General features: G+C 32.8%; 2 protein-coding genes across 2 annotated transcripts; one reads left to right on the top strand and one right to left on the bottom strand.

Annotated features, from left to right (window-relative positions):
* The first annotated feature begins 9918 nt into the window (after positions 1–9918).
* LOC143616488 (high affinity nitrate transporter 2.5-like) lies at positions 9919–13858 on the top strand. Its single transcript, XM_077089305.1, has 3 exons — positions 9919–10943; positions 11121–11411; positions 13197–13858. The coding sequence occupies exons 1-3, from the start codon at positions 10090–10092 to the stop codon at positions 13615–13617; spliced, it is 1566 nt and encodes a 521-aa protein (XP_076945420.1). The 5' UTR covers positions 9919–10089; the 3' UTR covers positions 13618–13858.
* Positions 13859–14348: 490 nt separating this feature from the next.
* LOC143616490 (polygalacturonase At1g48100-like) lies at positions 14349–17971 on the bottom strand. The gene is made up of 7 exons (XM_077089308.1): positions 17572–17971; positions 17048–17176; positions 16051–16233; positions 15762–15969; positions 15281–15362; positions 15060–15168; positions 14349–14968 (listed from the first exon to the last, which is right to left on the bottom strand). The coding sequence occupies exons 1-7, from the start codon at positions 17785–17787 to the stop codon at positions 14555–14557; spliced, it is 1341 nt and encodes a 446-aa protein (XP_076945423.1). The 5' UTR covers positions 17788–17971; the 3' UTR covers positions 14349–14554.
* Positions 17972–19284: the final 1313 nt, after the last annotated feature.

Below are 19284 nucleotides of genomic sequence, written 5' to 3'. Positions count from 1 at the left end.
AATTCAGTGAAAACAGGAGCGACACTTTTCCAGCGAACGAATGGAGGCCCTAGCAAACAAATGGAATCCACAACAAGTAAACACAATACTAGAATAAGGGAATCACCTCCTTAGTCATCCCAAGAGTCCCAGATAGCCCCGTTTAGTGAAAACAAAAGCCCACCAGTCGCGGCTAGCCCAATTCAATGAAAACAGAAACGACACTTTTTCAACTAACGAATGGAAGACCTAACGAACAAATGGAAGCCACAACGAGTAAAACAAGACTAGAATGATGGACTCACCTCCTTAGCCATCCCAATAGTCTCAGATAACCTTGTTTAGTGAAAACAAAAGCCCACCAGTCGCGGCTAGCCCCGTTTAGTGAAAACAGAATCGACACTTTTCAAATGAACGAATGGAAACCCAAACGAACAAATGGAAACTTTTGTTATAATAAAATATTAATTTATTTGGAAAACTTCTCGGATAATAATTATCCAAGTATTTAATCCTGAAATGTAAGGAAAATACGTCAATTATGTGATGGTGAACACGTCATATCTCACCAATAGCAAAGCTATGCAAGGGTCTGAGAATGGTAAGATGTTGACAGCCTTACCTCTACCCCATAGTGATAAAGAGGCCGCTTCCGGTGAAACCCCGGCTCGACAGGTAAACACGCATGACTCTAAAAACATATAAATTGTAGTTATAATGTTACAAGCCAAACAGAAGAACTCAACCCAAAAGACTAGTCTGATAGGTGAGGGAACCCATTTGGCTTATAAACCCCACGTCAGTTGCCCATACAACCGATGTGAGACAAGTCTCATACCTTGCAATGGTTTCAGTCCGTAACAGTGCACTCTCCTTAAGGGCCAACGTCCTCGTTGGTCACGGCCACGTTGATCACGGCTGGCTCACTCCAGGCCACCACTCTGTGGGCCACCACTTCGAGTCTTCGTTGGTCACGGCCACGTTGGTCACGGCTGGCTTCCTCCAGGCCACCACTCCGTGGGCCACCACTCCGAGGTTGGCTCTGATACCAATGTTACAAGCCAAACAGAAGAACTCAACCCAAAAGACTAGTCTGATAGGTGAGGGAACCCATTTGGCTTATAAACCCCACATCAGTTGCCCATACAACCGATGTGGGACAAGTCTCATACCTTGCAATGGTTTCGGTCCGTAACATACAATACAAATATAGTTTTCTGTACAAGCTCAGCGGAAATGTCTACTATTCCCGGGATTTTGTACCACTGCCATTAACACACAATTCAAGAGTTCTCTGGGAGATGTTGCCCAATTGGTACCGATTGGTACCGGTACCGTATTGGTACCGTCGGTACTGAATCGGTACCAAAGTTTTAAGTTTTGGGATCGGTACGGTACGGTACCGGTATTTCCCGATTTTTTACCTCCGGTACCGGTATAATCCCGGTACCGTCCCGGTACCGGTACTGTACGGGTACCGAACCGAATATTTCGGTACCGGGACCGGTACCAAGAATTAGGGATTTTCGGGATCGGGACCGGTCGGTACCGGTCCGGTACCATGCTCATCCCTATGACTGATTCTAACATGTTGTCTTGTTCAGTTATGTTTGGGTCCAGACACATGTGTAATCGGTTTGAGTTGCTTTTATTTTCTTTTTTGTATTATAACATTTTTAAATCTTTGTGTGAACTTTTGATTGACTTTTTTCAAGATAAACAACCCGTTCATCTTTAAGAGTATAAATATGCTTTTGACTGAAAATGTTTAACATATTCACCCGTGATTGCCTGTTCTGAATGATGTGATGATCTCGTTTGAAAACCTTTGTGAATGAATGATGATTAATATATAATAAAATAGGTTTATATAAATATCCGAATCGTTTCTTGATCCGGCTGCAGACCTTTAGTCTAGTTTTAATAGCTTTAAACCTTGATTGATCATTTAATTGAATAAAATATTTAGATCTGAATTCTTTCCCTTTATTTGCTAATTATGTACCGAGTTTCTTCTTCATGAAAAAACATCTATAATAAGTTTCTTTTTCAAGAAGAAACGTCAATCTGACTATAATCCTTGTATGTAAAATTTTATGTTTCTTAGTCATGAAGAAACACTTATATGGTTATATCCTTTCATATAATTTTTTACGTTTCTTAATCGTGAAGAAACATTTTAACTATACCCTTTGTATGTAAAAGCTTATGTTTCTTAATCTTGAATAAGCAATATTTTAACTATATCCGTATATAAAATTCTATGTTTCTTAATTATAAGGAACAATTATTTTATCTATAACCTTTGCATTTATAAATCTTGATCAAGGTCTAGGCTATACCCCCGACTAGGGTCTAAGCCATGATATAATAATAAAATAATAACTTAGATAGAACCCCTACCTTATACGGGTATCCGGAGTTTGTACACCTAAGTTTTTTACGAGCAGCGCTTCTACTCTATATTGCGTACGAGAGTCTATACCATCAAAACTTTATAACTTTGTTTCTTGCACGTTCTTCAAAAAAACGAGTCGTCGGTTGGCCGAGAAAGTTGGGCACGGATTTCTAGGTTAATTATACGAAAGCTAGTGTGTTTTTGGGATGAAGAGGCTCGATCCCATAACCCCCTATTTATAGGAGAAAACTAGCTCCTTCGCGCGGCGCTAAGATCTTGTTTGTGATCTTCGCGTAGCTCTAAAATCTCCTTAAGTCGGTTATTGTTTGTCGATCTTAGAGTAGTGCTAACATCACTAGGCTAAGATCTTCACAAGGCGCTAACATCACTCAGCCAAGGTTTTTCATTTTCAGTCCTTGAACTTTATTGGTTTGGCATTTTTGGTTATTCTATGATGGATCTTTATTTTTCTTATTTATACACATGTGGAATGCTTTCACTTTCTTCTATATTTCCATGTAGGATGAATTTATGGGATGATTTTATCAGATTTTCCCATTTACTTATTTAAAATTTTCCATTACTTGTCTTTGAGAATATTTTTGATCCTTCAACTTTACTTAATTGACAAATTTGGATCGAAATTTTGAGGATGTTACAAACACTTTTCAAGCGAACAAATGGAAGCCCAAACGAACAAATGAATACCACAATAAGCAAAAAAAAAGACTAGAATGAGGGACTTACCTCGTTGATCTTCCCATGAGTCCCAGATAGCCACATTCAGTCAAAACAAAGGTCCATCAGTCGCAGCTACTCCAGTTCAGTGAACATAAGCGACATTTTTCAAACAAACAAATGGAAACCACAACAAGAAAAAAAATACTAGAATGGGGGGCTCTCACATCCTTGATATGATTGGCTTGGATAGGAGGACGGGGTGGTTGACAGCCCCCAACCCGTTTACCCCGCTATGCCCGAAATTTTTATATTTTTAATATCTTTTTATGAAAAAAAATATGTATGTTTAATGTTTAGATTTAATTACTCAACTTATTTAAGTTTTTTTTTTCTAAATTAATTTTTATAATAACCCAACAAAAATTCTTTTTACTTAAGGTCTAAAAGTTTTTCGTTTTCGACTTCAAAAATTCAATGATTTTTAGAGACAACCTTGTCATGTATTGCTTAATATGCAGAATTTGAGATAGCTTATGTACTCGGAAACTTGGAATACCATATGACTAAATTAACCATCTGGTCAATTTTGTTAACCTTTAACCCTTCAATATGTGAATTAGCAACTCGTGAGTATGTTCTTAATTCACAAAGTCTAATTTGCAACACCATGCTTTCATATATTTTTTTCTAACGATTATTAATATATGATTATTTTATCTCATTTTAATGTTCAAACATTACTGTAGTGGTAATGTTTTCAATCTTTAATATTATTGTCTTTTAGGATTTTAGAATATTTAGATTTTATGATTCCAAATTCATTGTTTGACTATTATAACTTACGGTTAAAATAGTTAAGGATAATAACTAATCGTCTAATAAAGTTTACTACTCTTGGTCTAATACATGATGGTAAAACTTATCTCACATCCGATCTCATCTTTATAGAGTATTCAAGTATTATAAGTATTGATTCTCGAATTTCATGTAGGTATATAAACCGGTAAAACTTTAAATCTCGTAATAATAACTTTTCTAGCTAGGTTTAAATCAACCTTTACAACCATTTGAAATGTTGAAGTTTTGTGAAATTAATATTCACATAGGCTCACCATTCAAAATAAAATTTTTTAAACTATGAGCGTTTGTCGATTCTGAAAAGACACTTTGTTCATATGTCGTCATTGAATTAGTTACGGGTCGTCACTCTAAATGAGGTTTCTAAAATAAGATTTCCTGAAACGACTATTTCTTTATTGGTTCCTTACCGGATAATGTTATCGCTTTATCCGGCCAACAATATTTTAGTTTCTGAATAGATAATGGACATATATTTTCATCGCTATAGAGTTCAATGCTAACTATAGTTATTTTTCTTTTACTAAATCAGGTTCACAACTATATTGTGCATATTAAACATTAATATGTATCTAATTAAATTCAAATACTTAACCAATATAGTATTTTACTCTTCCAATTTTCATAGTAGAGTGTTCAAATCCACAATTACCATGTTGTTGCTTTTTTATTATACTAGTTGACTTTATTAAAAGTTTAATGCGACAATCAGATTCCAAAGTAAACCCTATGTATTGGTTCGAATGTTCATTGTCAACGACGAATCTTAGAAAAAAAGTAGTGTTCGTAGTTTAGTTGGACTATATATTATTAGTGTTATGTTTAGTGTATGATAAAATAATAATACTGATGAGGGATTTAAAATTACGTTTTATTCATTTTATCAATTGAGTTGTGAGTTTTTTTTATTACACTAGTTGACTGTGTTTAAAGTTTAATGCCACAGTCACATTCCAAAGCAAACTCTATGTATTGGTTCGAATATTCATTGTCAACGACGAATATTAAAAAACACAATGTTTATAGTTTAGTTGTACTATATATTATTAGTGTTAAATGTTTAGTGTATGATAAAAAAACAATATTTATAGTTTAGTTGTACTGTATATCATTAGTGTCAAATGTTTAGTGTATGATAAAATAATAATACTGACGAGGGATTCAAAATTACTTTTTATTCATTTTATGATTTTTATCAATTGAGTTGTGAGTTTTTTTTTATTATTTTTACACTAGTTGACTTTGTTTAAAGTTTAATGCCACAATCACATTCCAAAGCTAACTCCGTGTATAGGTTTGAATATTCATTGTCAACGACGAATCTTAAAAAAAAAGTGTTTATAGTTTGGTTGTACTATATGTTATTAGTGTTAAATGTTTAGTGTATGATAAAAAACAGTGTCTATAGTTTAGTTGTACATATTATTGGTGTTAAATGTTTAGTGTATGATAAAATATTAATACTAATGACGGATTCAAAATTACCTTTTATTCATTTTATCAATTGAGTTGTGAGATTTTTTATCAAGTAAAATTATATAAGTTATGTGTGCTCGGCAATGTGAGGATGAAACAAAAGGATAAAGAAAAAGCATAAACTCATGTAACTTTGACAATGTTTAATTGATTGATGCGATAAACATATACACAAGATCGGTGAGATCTATACGTTAAGGAATGTTGATACAAAAAATTAAAATGAGAAACATTTGTTACATTTATGTAGACCTTTATGCAACATAGTTGTAAGTTCTAACTATTGTACAAAGTAATTTAATAAGAACCGGCTTATTTTGCTCCGACCCTATCTAGACATGTATGTGGTGTATCAACTTTAGTCTAGTGACACTTAATGTTCTTCTATTGAAGTGGGAACCCCTATATATAACCGACACATTGATTATTGGAAACCGCCTTTTTTGGGATGTTCAGTTATGACGTCAACATGTTGAACCGGTAAATGTTTTATCTATTTCTTGATCCATATTTTGTCAACATTATAAATCAATATTATAAATAAATACTGTAAGTTTGAAATGTTATTTTTTATATGAGTTTTTTAATGATAAAACTTAAACATCACCATTACATATTGAAAACAAAGGGACAACAAGCTTCGATACCAGTTTTTTCTGAATTGCAAAAGCAAGTCTTTTAAAAACTACCTTGATGGTCTTAAAGTCAAAAAATTACCATACATGACCTGCTAGATTCGGCAAGTAGCTCCACCACTTCAGACGTGAGGAAATCAAAAGTATCAAATGTAAAAGGAACAAAACACATGTTGATTGTCCATACACGCCTTCTCATGTTTGATATATGTTTGACGATGGTCATGGCCGTGACTCTACAATCGAGTTCTTTAAGACTTAACTCCATCTTAAAAGAACCCTAACATGCTTGTCATCCGGTCTCACAACAAGTTGTGATTCTCACTACCCGTAACTAGGAGATTTTCGTCTAATAAAAGCATAATCGCTCCAAGCATGCTTTTAGTCGCACCAACTAGCCGTGTTAGTGATTTCGTTGTATACATCAAAGGGTTTTAGAGCCAATGTGATATCCGTCTTTGATTGATTACCTGTCATGTTTAATGTTTATGTGTAGTTTATTTACTTTCATGCATGTTTTGTATTTTATTTCAAAAATCTTCTTACTAAACAACAAATGTTTAATTTTGAGAACTACCATATCATTGGATCAATATTTAGTTTTTCGAGTACTACGCTAGGTAACTTATATGTTCATTTGCCTATTGTATGTGGTATAGTTAACAAAATAATCATTTTATTTATAATTTTAAAACGGGAGATTTTGTTAAAACTATATCTAAAAAATGTCTCTTACATCATTTACGTTTTAAACATACATATAATTTTAATCATGGTCCCAATAATTTTCATTCCACCACCAAGATTAACCATGCATATAACTTTGTGATTATTATATTATGAAAATGTTTTCGTATTCTTTTTCTCATTCTTCAAAGTCTTGTTGAATATCTTCATTTAATAATTAATATACCTTTTACATTTCCCAATCACATTTAAATTCATTTGTCATGGATAATATTATTAATATTAAAATAATGATTTATTTCATTATATCTGAAGTGATTTTTTTTCTAATTTAAAGAATTTATTTGTTTGATTTTTTTTTAAATGTTGTGTATAGGAGAGTTATAAGTAAAGTTATGGCCCATAACTCCCTTATCTCCCCCCCCCCCCACCCTTTTCAGTGTTATGGGTAAAGTTGTGGTGTTGTGTGTGGTGTTATAGATAGAGTTATGACTACACCCTCTTTTTGTAAAAATTTATAATTTTGACTGACGTCACGTAACGTCTAGAGGTGAAAAGTTATGACTACACATGTCTAAGTTTTTTTTGTTTTACCATTTACTGTAAAAAGGTAAAATATAATTATTATAATCTTTTTAATGGTGATTAGGCAAATTACTTTACTAATATCATTATTATATAATTGGTTTTTCTTTGTTTTTTTCACAAAGAAGAATCTTAAATAACCTTGAACCTTGGAAAAAAGAATCTACGCAACATCTAAAAAAGTCAAATGCATGAAATACATGCAATTCAAGCCCATTACTTCACGCTACATCTCATCCACAGAAGATAGACCAAACTTACTTTCAAAAAATAGTTCACATGTAGTATAGTTTTATTTTTTTTAGCTAAGTGAAATAGGTTATTTTATAATCAATTTAAAACCATCTTTTAGAGGTTGTAACAATTCAAAAGATTTCACTACATCACTCGTCAGGACTCTTTCGACGTTGCATAAAAACCATTACTTTATGTTCAGCTAGCACTAAAAAGGCTACTCCAGATAAAAGTGGTAGAATTATTCCAAGTATTTCAGCTGGAACTGTTATGTACATTTTTTATTTTCTATTCACTCATGATCTGGCCTGGTCGACCCGAACATGATATTTCACTCATGATCTGGCCTGGTCGACCCGGACATGATATTTCACTCATGATCTGGCATGGTCGACCCAATCATGATATTGAAGGATAGGACACTTTCTCGAACTCGAAAGGAGATTCTATTTCTTCTTCCAACCTTTCTTAGAAGATGCAGTCAGTGAGCTCTCACTTATCTTCATTTACGATAATAGATAGATAAGAAAAGTTGCCATCCTCTCTTTTCTCGCAGAATACTCACTTAATGGGGCTCTTTGATTTGGAAGACAACGACGAAAGTGAAAGGAGGTATATTTCGTTGATCAATGTCAATGGACTAATAAATCTGTCCTTTTTTTCATTTTTAAAAATAATTGTATATATTCCTCTCTAAACTTAAGCAAATACATATTTTTCTAAAATACAAGTTTTAATACATAATATAGTAATGTACAATATGATTTAAGCATGATTTGAGATACAATATGTTTCAAGCATGATTTGAGAAAATATGTAATATTAATGTAGGCTAGATATACCATTTCGTTGAACTTTATTATTATTCTACATATATATTGAATATTTTATGTGTTTTGATAGACTCAAAATGAAAATATTAGAAACGAAATTTAGATATTGGAAATTATAAAAATACATTGTGAATGTATGGATAGAAAACATATGATTAAAATTTTGTGTTAAGGAACTACGAAATTAGGATATAGCATTATCTTTTTTTTCCCAGTAAAGACACATACACTCGGTATCTCTCTAGACTCGGTATCTCCTTAGCAAATGAACCATCTTTTCATTATTAGAACGTGATAACCCGTCTCACCTACCTAAAAGGAAACTCATAACCAGGAAGACAACCCGGAACAAAACGTTCAAGCGGGACTCCAACCCACGACATGTGAAATATCCAAGAATGATAATAATGTTTCAAACGCTAGAAGGATATGCCTTTAATATTTGCAAATGCTTGAGGAAAACAATGGAAAATCTATATCAATGACTTGTATTCTCCAAAGTTACATTTTTTTAAATTTTAGCATTTTGTTTTCATTTTCAAACCTATGATTTTGTTAAAATTAATAATATCACATCGGTTCAATTCTCATCGTTTATATCATCACTATATTAATGTTTATTTTAAAATAATTCCATATTTTCAAAAAAGGATAATAATAATTTACCACCTGAATTTTGCCATCAAAATCATTTGAAATGACTCATAGTTATGTTTTAACTGCAAGCATAAAAATATTAGTTTGCTAGTTTGAAGTTGTATGAACTCACGTAAAGCTTTAATTTTGTTTAAAATTATAACTTCAAGTTTCACTATGGACAAATAAAACATATATGAGTATGGGCCTTTACTAATACTATTATTATTGTCATTATTATTATTACTAATGATTATAGTATTAAACTCAGTTTTTCTAATTATACATGATACCAAAATAGTACCTTGTGTAGTTGTATGAAGATCTCTCAAATAACTTATTACCAAGTTATATTTATTTGAATTATACTCTTTACATATTTGTATCTCCCACTTATGGCCTAGTGGTAGGAGACTTGGATTCTCCAATGAAGACCTAAGTTCGATTATGGTAATGAAGAATTTGAGTTATGCATTGTGCAAGGTTGTCAGTTCGAATTCCAAGCCCACCCGGGTTTTTGTCCTACCGTGTGTTACGTCAGAAATTTATGCTCTTGTGGCGACACAAGAACTGTCAAGTAGCAGTGGGCGGTATGGTTTCCCGAGGAACGTCCAAGCCAAACTCTAAAACCAGCATGGACAAATTAAGACAACATAATATTGTCAGAATAAGGTAACACGATTCTCCAAATTTCTAAATATAAGAAATCCGTCAGTAAAATAAACATATTTGTATCTCCCTGAGTTACTAGGCTATTTTTCCACATGTGAGTGTGACCACAAATACCAACAAGTCAATAAAAACAAAACCTTCAAACTTTCACCAATCTCAAAGGCCAAACCCATGCCTTCACAGTTTTCCGAATCACATTATTATTATTACTACATATAGCCATATACCCAGTTATACCTCTGCCGATTTCCTCACACAAAAACACCACCTAAAAAACACAAAACCAACTCTTTGTTTTTTTGCTACAACTAACTTTACTATATTCAGCAAAAGCCCTTTATTGTATCTTGTGTTTGCCTTATATAAACTTTGTGAGCTTTTCAGTTTTTATTATACTATACTTCACATACCAATAATGGAAATTTCTCATAACTCGGATTACAATGACCGGAAATTCGCTCTTCCAGTCGACTCCGAACACAAAGCCACCGAGTTTCGCTTATTTTCAATCGCTACTCCTCACATGCGCGCGTTCCACCTCTCCTGGATATCATTTTTCTCGTGTTTCGTCTCCACTTTCGCGGCCCCACCACTCCTCCCAATCATCCGAGACAATCTTAACTTAACCGCCACGGACATCGGCAACGCTGGGATTGCCGCAGTGTCCGGGGCGGTTTTCGCCCGTGTGGCGATGGGGACCGCGTGCGACCTATTCGGTCCCCGTCTCGCCTCGTCTTCCCTTATTCTCCTCACCGCACCTGCGGTTTACCTTAGCGCGATCGCTAACTCGCCCGCAACCTTTTTAATGGTCAGGTTTTTTACCGGGTTTTCTTTAGCCACATTCGTGTCCACCCAATTTTGGATGAGTTCCATGTTCTCCCCAAATGTGGTGGGGACCGCGAATGGGCTTTCAGGCGGGTGGGGTAACCTCGGAGGAGGCGCCACACAGCTTATCATGCCACTTGTGTACTCATTAATTCAAACCAATATCGGTTCCACAAAATTCACCGCGTGGCGAATTGCATTTTTTATCCCAGCATTTTTTCAAACACTTGGTGCTTATGGGATATTTTTCCTCGGGCAAGACATGCCCGACGGAAACTATGTTCGGCTTGAGAAAGCCGGTGAGAAGCATAAAGACAACTTCTCACAAGTGTTTTATCATGCAATAACTAACTATAGAGGATGGATCTTAGCGTTGACGTACGGATACTGTTTCGGGGTGGAATTAACTATTGATAATATCATTGCGCAATATTTTTATGATAGGTAAAATTTACAGCGAAAATGAGTTTTCACTAACTTTGAACATTATAATAATTATATTTATGGTTTTCACTCTTCTCTATGTTATTATTATTTTCATTAAAAATTATATTTATGGTTTTCGCTTTTCTCTATGTTAGTATTACATTAATTATTAAAAAGTGAACATACTTCCTACAGATTTGACGTGAACTTGCATACCGCGGGAATAATTGCTGCGAGTTTTGGGTTGGCGAATTTGTTCTCAAGGCCTGGGGGTGGGATGTTGTCTGATTTAATGGCGAAGAGGTTTGGGATGAGGGGGAGATTATGGACGTTGTGGGTGGTGCAGATGATCGGCGGGTTGTTGTGTTTTCTGTTAGGGAAGATTGGGTCGTTGAACGGGTCGGTTGTCGTGATGCTTGTGTTTTCTGTCTTTGTTCAAGCTGCTTGTGGTCTTACGTTTGGTGTTGTTCCGTTCGTTTCTCGTAGGTATGTGTTTGTTCGTATTATTAACCTTGTTAATACTTGATTAATATTTCTTTGGTTTAGGTAAATAAACTAAAATTTCAGAGTAAATAAGGAATAATAAACTTTTAGTCAAATGTATACATAAAAGAGATTTTCTAAATGTTAGACAACGTACTATATGTAAAACATGTAAAATACTTTATAATACTGATTATAACGTTACTGCTATTCTTTCGACATACAGCCTTAGTCGGTATATCACGTCAGTTTTTTACTCAAACACATTAAAACCTTCATTTTTCGCATACGCAATTCATTTTTTTTAACATATATTATATTATTTGTGTATGTGAGAAAAAAAATTAATAAACATTGCGGATTCCGCACATTGTTGCATGTAGCCAAGAATATACTGATGGGCTCCTCCACCCTGCGTTGGAGGCAATCTAAGTATAGTAGTGATCAAACTTCTTAAAAATTGAGACTAATATAAAAAGTAATTATTCAGGTAAATTTTTATTTTAAAATTACTAGATTGTATACTTTTTTTTATAATCAACTTTAGTAAAGTATATTTACTTACCCACTTGCTATTATAGACTTTATAGTTGATTTTTTTCGTGGTATTACCGTAACAATATAAATATACATAGATATTTTAGGCTATTTTTCCTTATTATTTTTAAACTATTGAGCATATTGTTAAGTTTTAACAATAAATTCGTAGAAAATGACATGATATAGACTTTTTGTGGTGTTTAGCATGTCACTCATAAACGACAAATATGATACGAAAATAATATTGACAGGTATGTTTAGTATTTTTTCTAATACTAGATTCTAATAACTATAAAAAAAAATAAAAAAATGTTAGTATAAAACATTTTACTCCTTTTCATAATACGATATATTATGAAAACAATATATAGCGTTCACTTACAACAAACAACAACCATACTCAGTAAAATATAACATGGTCTAGAGAGGATGAGATGTAAACAAACCCTACATCTATCTAAAAAAAAGAGAGGTTGTTTTTGAGAATTCCTCGACTCTGAAAATTATATGTATTAGACCTATATAACATTCTCTTAATTTTTTTAATTAAGTATAAATTAAATGACAAAAGCTTTTTAAAATACAAGGAATCTTGTTTACTTGGAATATTTTACATTCAAAGTATGAATTTGCTTTTTACACAATTTCTTCAAGTATGAAAAGGATCTCTAAAGTATAGCCCACTTATTTAAGTTGAACTTCTTGCGTGTCGGCTTAAATTCTTCACAAATTTTTTAACATTTAAATTATTATTATTATTATTATAGGATGTAAACTTTGAAAATATTATATATATATATATATATATATATATATATATTATTAATATTCTTAAAATGAAAGAAAAAACAATAAAAATTAACGGTCAGTTATATTTACACAACCGATTCTAAATTCCAAGCAGTCAGCTAAACAAGTAAACATAATTTTGCAAGCCATAGACTGTGCACCTAATCATACAGATCTACTATTTTAATCAACTAAAGCAGTTGGCTTGCTTCGAATTTTACGGTTTAATGAACACCTTATTGTTGTTAATTTGTGTCACACTTTCTTTATCATACATTCATCCTTTTAAATAATATAATACATTATACATTACAAAATCTATAATACATATGAGCCACTAAGATTGATAAATAAAACACTTATCCATATATATGGTGTTTTGGGAGAGTTTTGGCCTCAAAACGCCTCCCAAAATATTCCACTACGCATGACCTAAGTGATTGAATCTTATTATTTCAGGTCATTAGGAGTGATATCAGGGATGACTGGTGGTGGAGGAAATGTAGGGGCTGTTTTGACACAAGTGATATTCTTCAGGGGGTCAAGATACTCAACAGAAGAAGGTATATCCCTAATGGGAGTAATGATCATGTGTTGTACCCTAGTAATTCTTTTCATATACTTCCCACAATGGGGTGGCTTATTTTGTGGACCAAGAAAAGGAGTAACAGAAGAAGATTATTATTTGTCCGAATGGACCGCGGCCGAAAAAGAACAAGGGTTCCATAAAATGAGTCTTAAGTTTTCGGAAAATAGTCGAAGGGAAAGAGGGAAAAAAGGTGCATCTGTTCCGATTCTATCTGAGAAAGAAACCCCTTCGACTGTTGTAAAATTGTACTTTGCACTCTTCTCAAGTTCGATGTTTGGTGAAGAAAGTTAATGAATTTGCTTTTGGTGTATTTATGGTGAAACTTTGATGGTTACTTGTGTTTTATGGTATGATTAAAAGTTGTATATTGTTGTAGGCTAGATATGTTTTGTGACTTTGTATATGTAGTTGACCAGTTGGTCATGTGTTGGTTGCATATTCGTGTTTATAAAAGTTTACACCAAAATAAATTGGGCGGTTAAGTTAGTTTGAAACTAATACTTGGATATATGACGCAACTTATGAAGAACAAAAACTTTAAAGTTCTCGTCTTCCTAAATATTTCTTTTAAAAGATCTCTTATCAAATTTTACATAAGCAAAACACGGTATAAATTTAGAATAACCGTAAGTTATTAGAATCTTTTCTCTTGAACGCACTTGGACATCCCAACAACGTCCCTCCTTAGGAAATTGACTTTTGAATTCTATCGCGTTATATGACAAATTGACAAGCAATATATGACAAACGATTGTTAATAAGACACTGATAAGACCAATTTGTCTACATTTGAGTTGTACATCTAGGAGGTGAAATTATTTGTGTTTAGATTGGTGTGTAAATGTTAAAAGATACCCTATGGCCCATTCTCATGTATATTTCTTCTTGTTTTGTTGTGTAGGTTCATTTTCATACTTTTTCACACCATATAAATATAATCAAAGATTATAAATATAAATTTATATCATAAGAAAAACTGAAACTTAAAGAAAGAGATAATACACCTTAAAATTCAATGACCAAAATTGAAAACCAATGGCACATTTATTTTCTTGTAGTCAAATAGTCAATGTAGTACAAATTACAAAAGCCATTGTTGTCCTATCTTGGCCCATAAGTCTAAGCAAAGACTTGGCACACCATGTGGTCCAGGCCCAAAGTCAATGCTTGAGATAGAGCTTTTATATTGATCCTTCAACATTTACAGTTTTACACTATAGACCCTCAACTAACAATCTGCATTTGAAAGTCTTGAAATTTGATTAATTGCCCCATCACCACCCTTTTTTAGACAATAGTTCATGCTAGATGGTACTAACTGATCATTTGAACTCCCATAAGAATTATAACACAATGCTTGTTGTACATGAGATCCTTCTAGGGGCCTTCTCGAAGGTTTTAGCTGAATACCGGATAAATCAATCTCAGTACACGGAATATCATCGCTACAAGCTAAATAAATCGGTTGAGTGCTATAACTCCCCGTTATTTTATCAAATTTCACTTCTTTTATCGCAACAGATCCTGTTTCGTTTTTGCAAAGACTTTTGTCACAATAGTATTGGTTGATTACTATTGGAGAATTAACATTTGTTACTTGAATATTTGAAAATGTTATATTCTTGACCAAGCCTATTCCGCCCTATAACAAAAACAAGAGTTCGAAGCAAAATTAAGACGCTTCTAAAATACAAGTAATTTCATATCAATTATATCAGCGTATATGTATTTACCTGCCATGTCTTGATTCTTGCTCCGTATAAAGTGTTCTCAATGTTCGAATTTTCCACAAGAATGTCGGATACACATGCGACACTTTTATCCTTTCCTAATCCTCCTATGCTGAGGACACAAAATCAATATAAACAAATATATTATTTATGAAACAATAACTCAAGATATTCATAATTACATGTTTCTTATAGTATCCTTAATTAGACATTATTAGTGTTACCTTATACCATGTCCAGGACCACAGTTGATATGATGTATGTGAACATTACAGCATCCGGTTTGTATGGAGAGACAATCATCCCCTGTTATGTAAAAGCCATAATCAATAATTATCCAACTCTACGATAATAGAAGTTTGTTGGGCCTTGAGTGACCTATGGGCCTATGGTCTAGTAATTTGTACTTTATTTGGGTCAGGTTCTCAAACCCTTACTAGAATACTAGTTACTAGGCCCCATGAAAAATAAATGTTATTTAACTCACAAAATTTACTAATCTAGGTTTAAGCTGTATAACTTTTTTTTAAATGTTTGTTTATCTATAAGTAACTTATGTTATTTTATCTACTAATAAACATGTTAAGAGGATAAAAATTAACTTATTGTGCTATATAGTTGGACATGATCAGTAAGACAGCTGGTGAAAGCATTGCAACGAAAGACCAAAAACTATTCAAATTTTATTATAAAAAAATTGCGTACCAGTTCCGATATTTGAATGCATGATTTCTACATCACGAGTGTTTTGGAGGTGAATCCCATCAGTATTCGGGCTATTTCCCGGTGCCAAAATACTAACATTGTTGACTTTGACTCCTCGAGAGTTATCAAACTTCAAATGAACTTGTGGGCTGTTTTTTATCATGATATCACGAACCAAGACGTCTTCGCTTGCGTAAAATCTCAAAGCCTAGCTCAACAACAACATTAATTAACACAAAAATATGGAAAAAAAATAACAAATAATTGTTATCTTTTATAATATAATTACCGTTGGTTTTATATCAAAAGTGTGTTTGGATCCCATGGGGGCCCACCAATTACAGCCTTGACCATCAATGGTACCACTTCCTTGGATTGTAATATTTTGAACCCATTTGATATTTATCCACTGATACAAGTTTGACTTTGACCATGATCCCACTTTTGATGGTGCTAGTAGAGTTCCATCTATCTGTTTATATGTAAGTCACATCTCATTTTTAATTTTCTAGTCATATAAATTAACAAAATATAAATACATTGACACTTTAACAGATCAAATTTGAGCTAATACGGATCTCTAATGTTGTTGTTTTCTTGTAATTTGACATTGTGTCTGTTTGGAGGTATAGCAAGAATGGGCTACCGCTTAGAGCCCATACCTAATTAGGCCTGAAATTTTTTTATATTTTTCTATGTATACGTTTATATAAAAAGTTAAAAATAATAATGCGCATTTAACCCAACAACTTTTTACATCCCAATAAATACACATTTAAGTATTTAACCCAACCATTTTTCAATCTCAATACACATAACTTAACACAATAACTAAGACCCAAAAACGATTTATTAGGGAGTATCAGTTATGAAGAATTGATCAATACTTTGATTCGAAAAATGGTAAGAGTGTCTAGAAATTCATTTAACTTTGTTTTATTTATTGCTATAACGACTTTGTTTTTATTATTTTTATCATAGGTTCGATCCATTGGGAAAAATATATATATGAGCGCTCATTTAAGTACTCGCTTGGGACACCCGAAATCTCAGAGATGGCCCTGATTTGATATTTAACTTGTCGCTGCTAGAGTAGTTCAAATTATTACACTTTTAAAAAGATTAATACCATTGATGAACGTAATAAGGAATTCAATATTCATGAAGACTTATATATGTTTGTTGTAAAAGCCTAAGTGTATTGAACTAGTTGTTAACCGAAACTGAAGTTAACCAAACCGAGCCATGTATACCCTTAATTCCACCATTAAAAATAGAGAAATCACCTGAATAACGACATGCGACATGCATGGGCCTTGAAGGGTTACAGGTTTGATAAGAAACCTGTGATTAGAGGGGATTTGCAAAATGCCTCCATCAACTTTACATGCAGCATTCCATGCAGCTACAAGTTTCTACACAAAGTCAACATAAAATATATGTTGGTAAATACATTATATATAGTGAGTTATATTTGAGAACGGTTTGCTAAAAGTTCGAATTGAGTATGGTATTGAAAAAGAATATGTATATTTTCTATTTACAGAGAGAGAGTTATTAATATATAAACAAAAACACTAATGAATCATGTACGCATATCGATAAAATAAGTATAAATGGAATAAATAATAATCGAGCTGAGTCTAGCTTGAAAAACATTTCACCAGTCGAACTCAACCTATAGAAGTAGAGTTTCAAACAAGTTGAGCTCGAGCTCTCTTAACTTAAACTAGCCAAGCTCGAGCTTAGTGAGATTGGGCTCAGATTGGTTCGTTTACCCTAAATGTACGAGTTCAAGTTGTGTTTTTACCTTAGAATCATCAGAAACTCCATTAGCTTTAGCTCCAAAGCATAAAATGTTAAAATTGTTTGTAGAATTACAAGAAACTCCATAAGTGTGGTGATGCTTCTTGCAACTCCTATGAAGTTTTCTTCCATAAGCAGAGGGTATTATTGTAAAAAGGCAAAAGAACACAAGAAGGTGACAAAGAAACACACATAATTGCTTCATCATGTTTTGTTTCATATGATAAAAGAAGCTTTTGGAGAAGCTATGTTTAGTGCATGCTTGCACTATGGCAGTTTCTTATAGTTGAGCTCTTGAGCTTGTATTATTGGACCCCTTTAAATTAACTAGCTAAATAATTGTGGTGTACTTTTGATATTACATAATTGGAACATTTAAAACTTGTATTTAATCATTTTAAGTAGAGAAGTGTGATATCACATATTCACATAAGCATTCATATATAGAAGGGGTGGTTATACATGTTGGTAAGATAACCGTTTTATATATCATAGTCAAGACATTTAGATATGGCATAAGTGTTTATACGGTTCTTGTATATATGGGTACACTCAACACATAACTACTAATTTTAAGTAGAGAAACCACTAAGTGTTTATAAATTATTAGGAATCAACTTTATGAATAATTTAAGAGACTCGAGCCTGTTAATAAAAGGTCGTGACAACATGCATATTAAGCACTCATTTTTTTGACAATCTAGTTATTTTTTTTATATTAAAAAACAATGAAGTTTAATAAAAAATAAGATAAATTAAGGTTGTGTGTAGTGGAGATGAGAGTGGCGTCAAAAAATTACAATGGGTGCTAAACTACTACGCCTCTAGCAAAGTTGGGCACCAAACTGGGTTCCGCCAAAGGTTTAACGGGAGTGGGGAGGGGGGAGGGGGGTAACCGTTAAAGGACGTGAGAGACTGAGAGATAAGGTCCAATATTCTAATCAATCAATTACACATTTTTATTTAAAAAAATATTTTATTTATTTGATAGTTTAAACCACCACATCAAAATGAATGAGTGGTTTAGTTGTCTTTCTGTCTACGTAACATTGACGTGATATTTTAACACACACTATATATTATAAAATAAAAATGTTACTTTACATAGTCTAAGCATTTTTAAACTTGAATATGTAAATAAAAAAGTTAGCTTATTACAACATTACAACATATATAATATAAAAAGAAAGAATGAATTAGCTAGCACCGAATGGTCCGAATTACTTTTCATTAACATTTGGTGGGTGAGATGTTAGGTGGATAAGGCCATTTCTTTTTTGTTTATAATTTGTCTCTAGCTTGCTATGAAAAATTTGATGGGTTTACTTTTATAAATCATGTGCATTCGTTATATATATTGATTCTTTATGCTTTTTGAGCTAAGCACTAAACAGAGAGAAACATAAATATAAATTGTTAAATTAGCTACTTAAAACGCCTTCTTATTGCATCCCTTATATGTTATTATCTTTATAAGCTCATCAATTTCCTGTGACTAATTAATAAGTTAAATTTGGATCAAACGTAGAATTAAAGGGATTTAATAACTAAATTAAAAAATTAAATAAAATCTAAATTATAAGTCAGAAACAATACTTAAGATATGACTTTTTCTATTTTGTTAGTTAGATAGATATACATGAATATTGCTTTAATGTATGATTGATTAACAGACTCACTCAGGGGTTGTTTGGTTGAATGAGTCTGTTAAGAGAAC

Source organism: Bidens hawaiensis, unplaced genomic scaffold (assembly GCF_021521415.1).
Source record: "Bidens hawaiensis isolate Kalapana, Puna unplaced genomic scaffold, B.hawaiensis_p1.1 tig00047580_1, whole genome shotgun sequence".
Classification (NCBI taxonomy): Eukaryota; Viridiplantae; Streptophyta; class Magnoliopsida; order Asterales; family Asteraceae; genus Bidens; species Bidens hawaiensis.
This window is presented reverse-complemented; position numbering and strand designations above follow the sequence as displayed.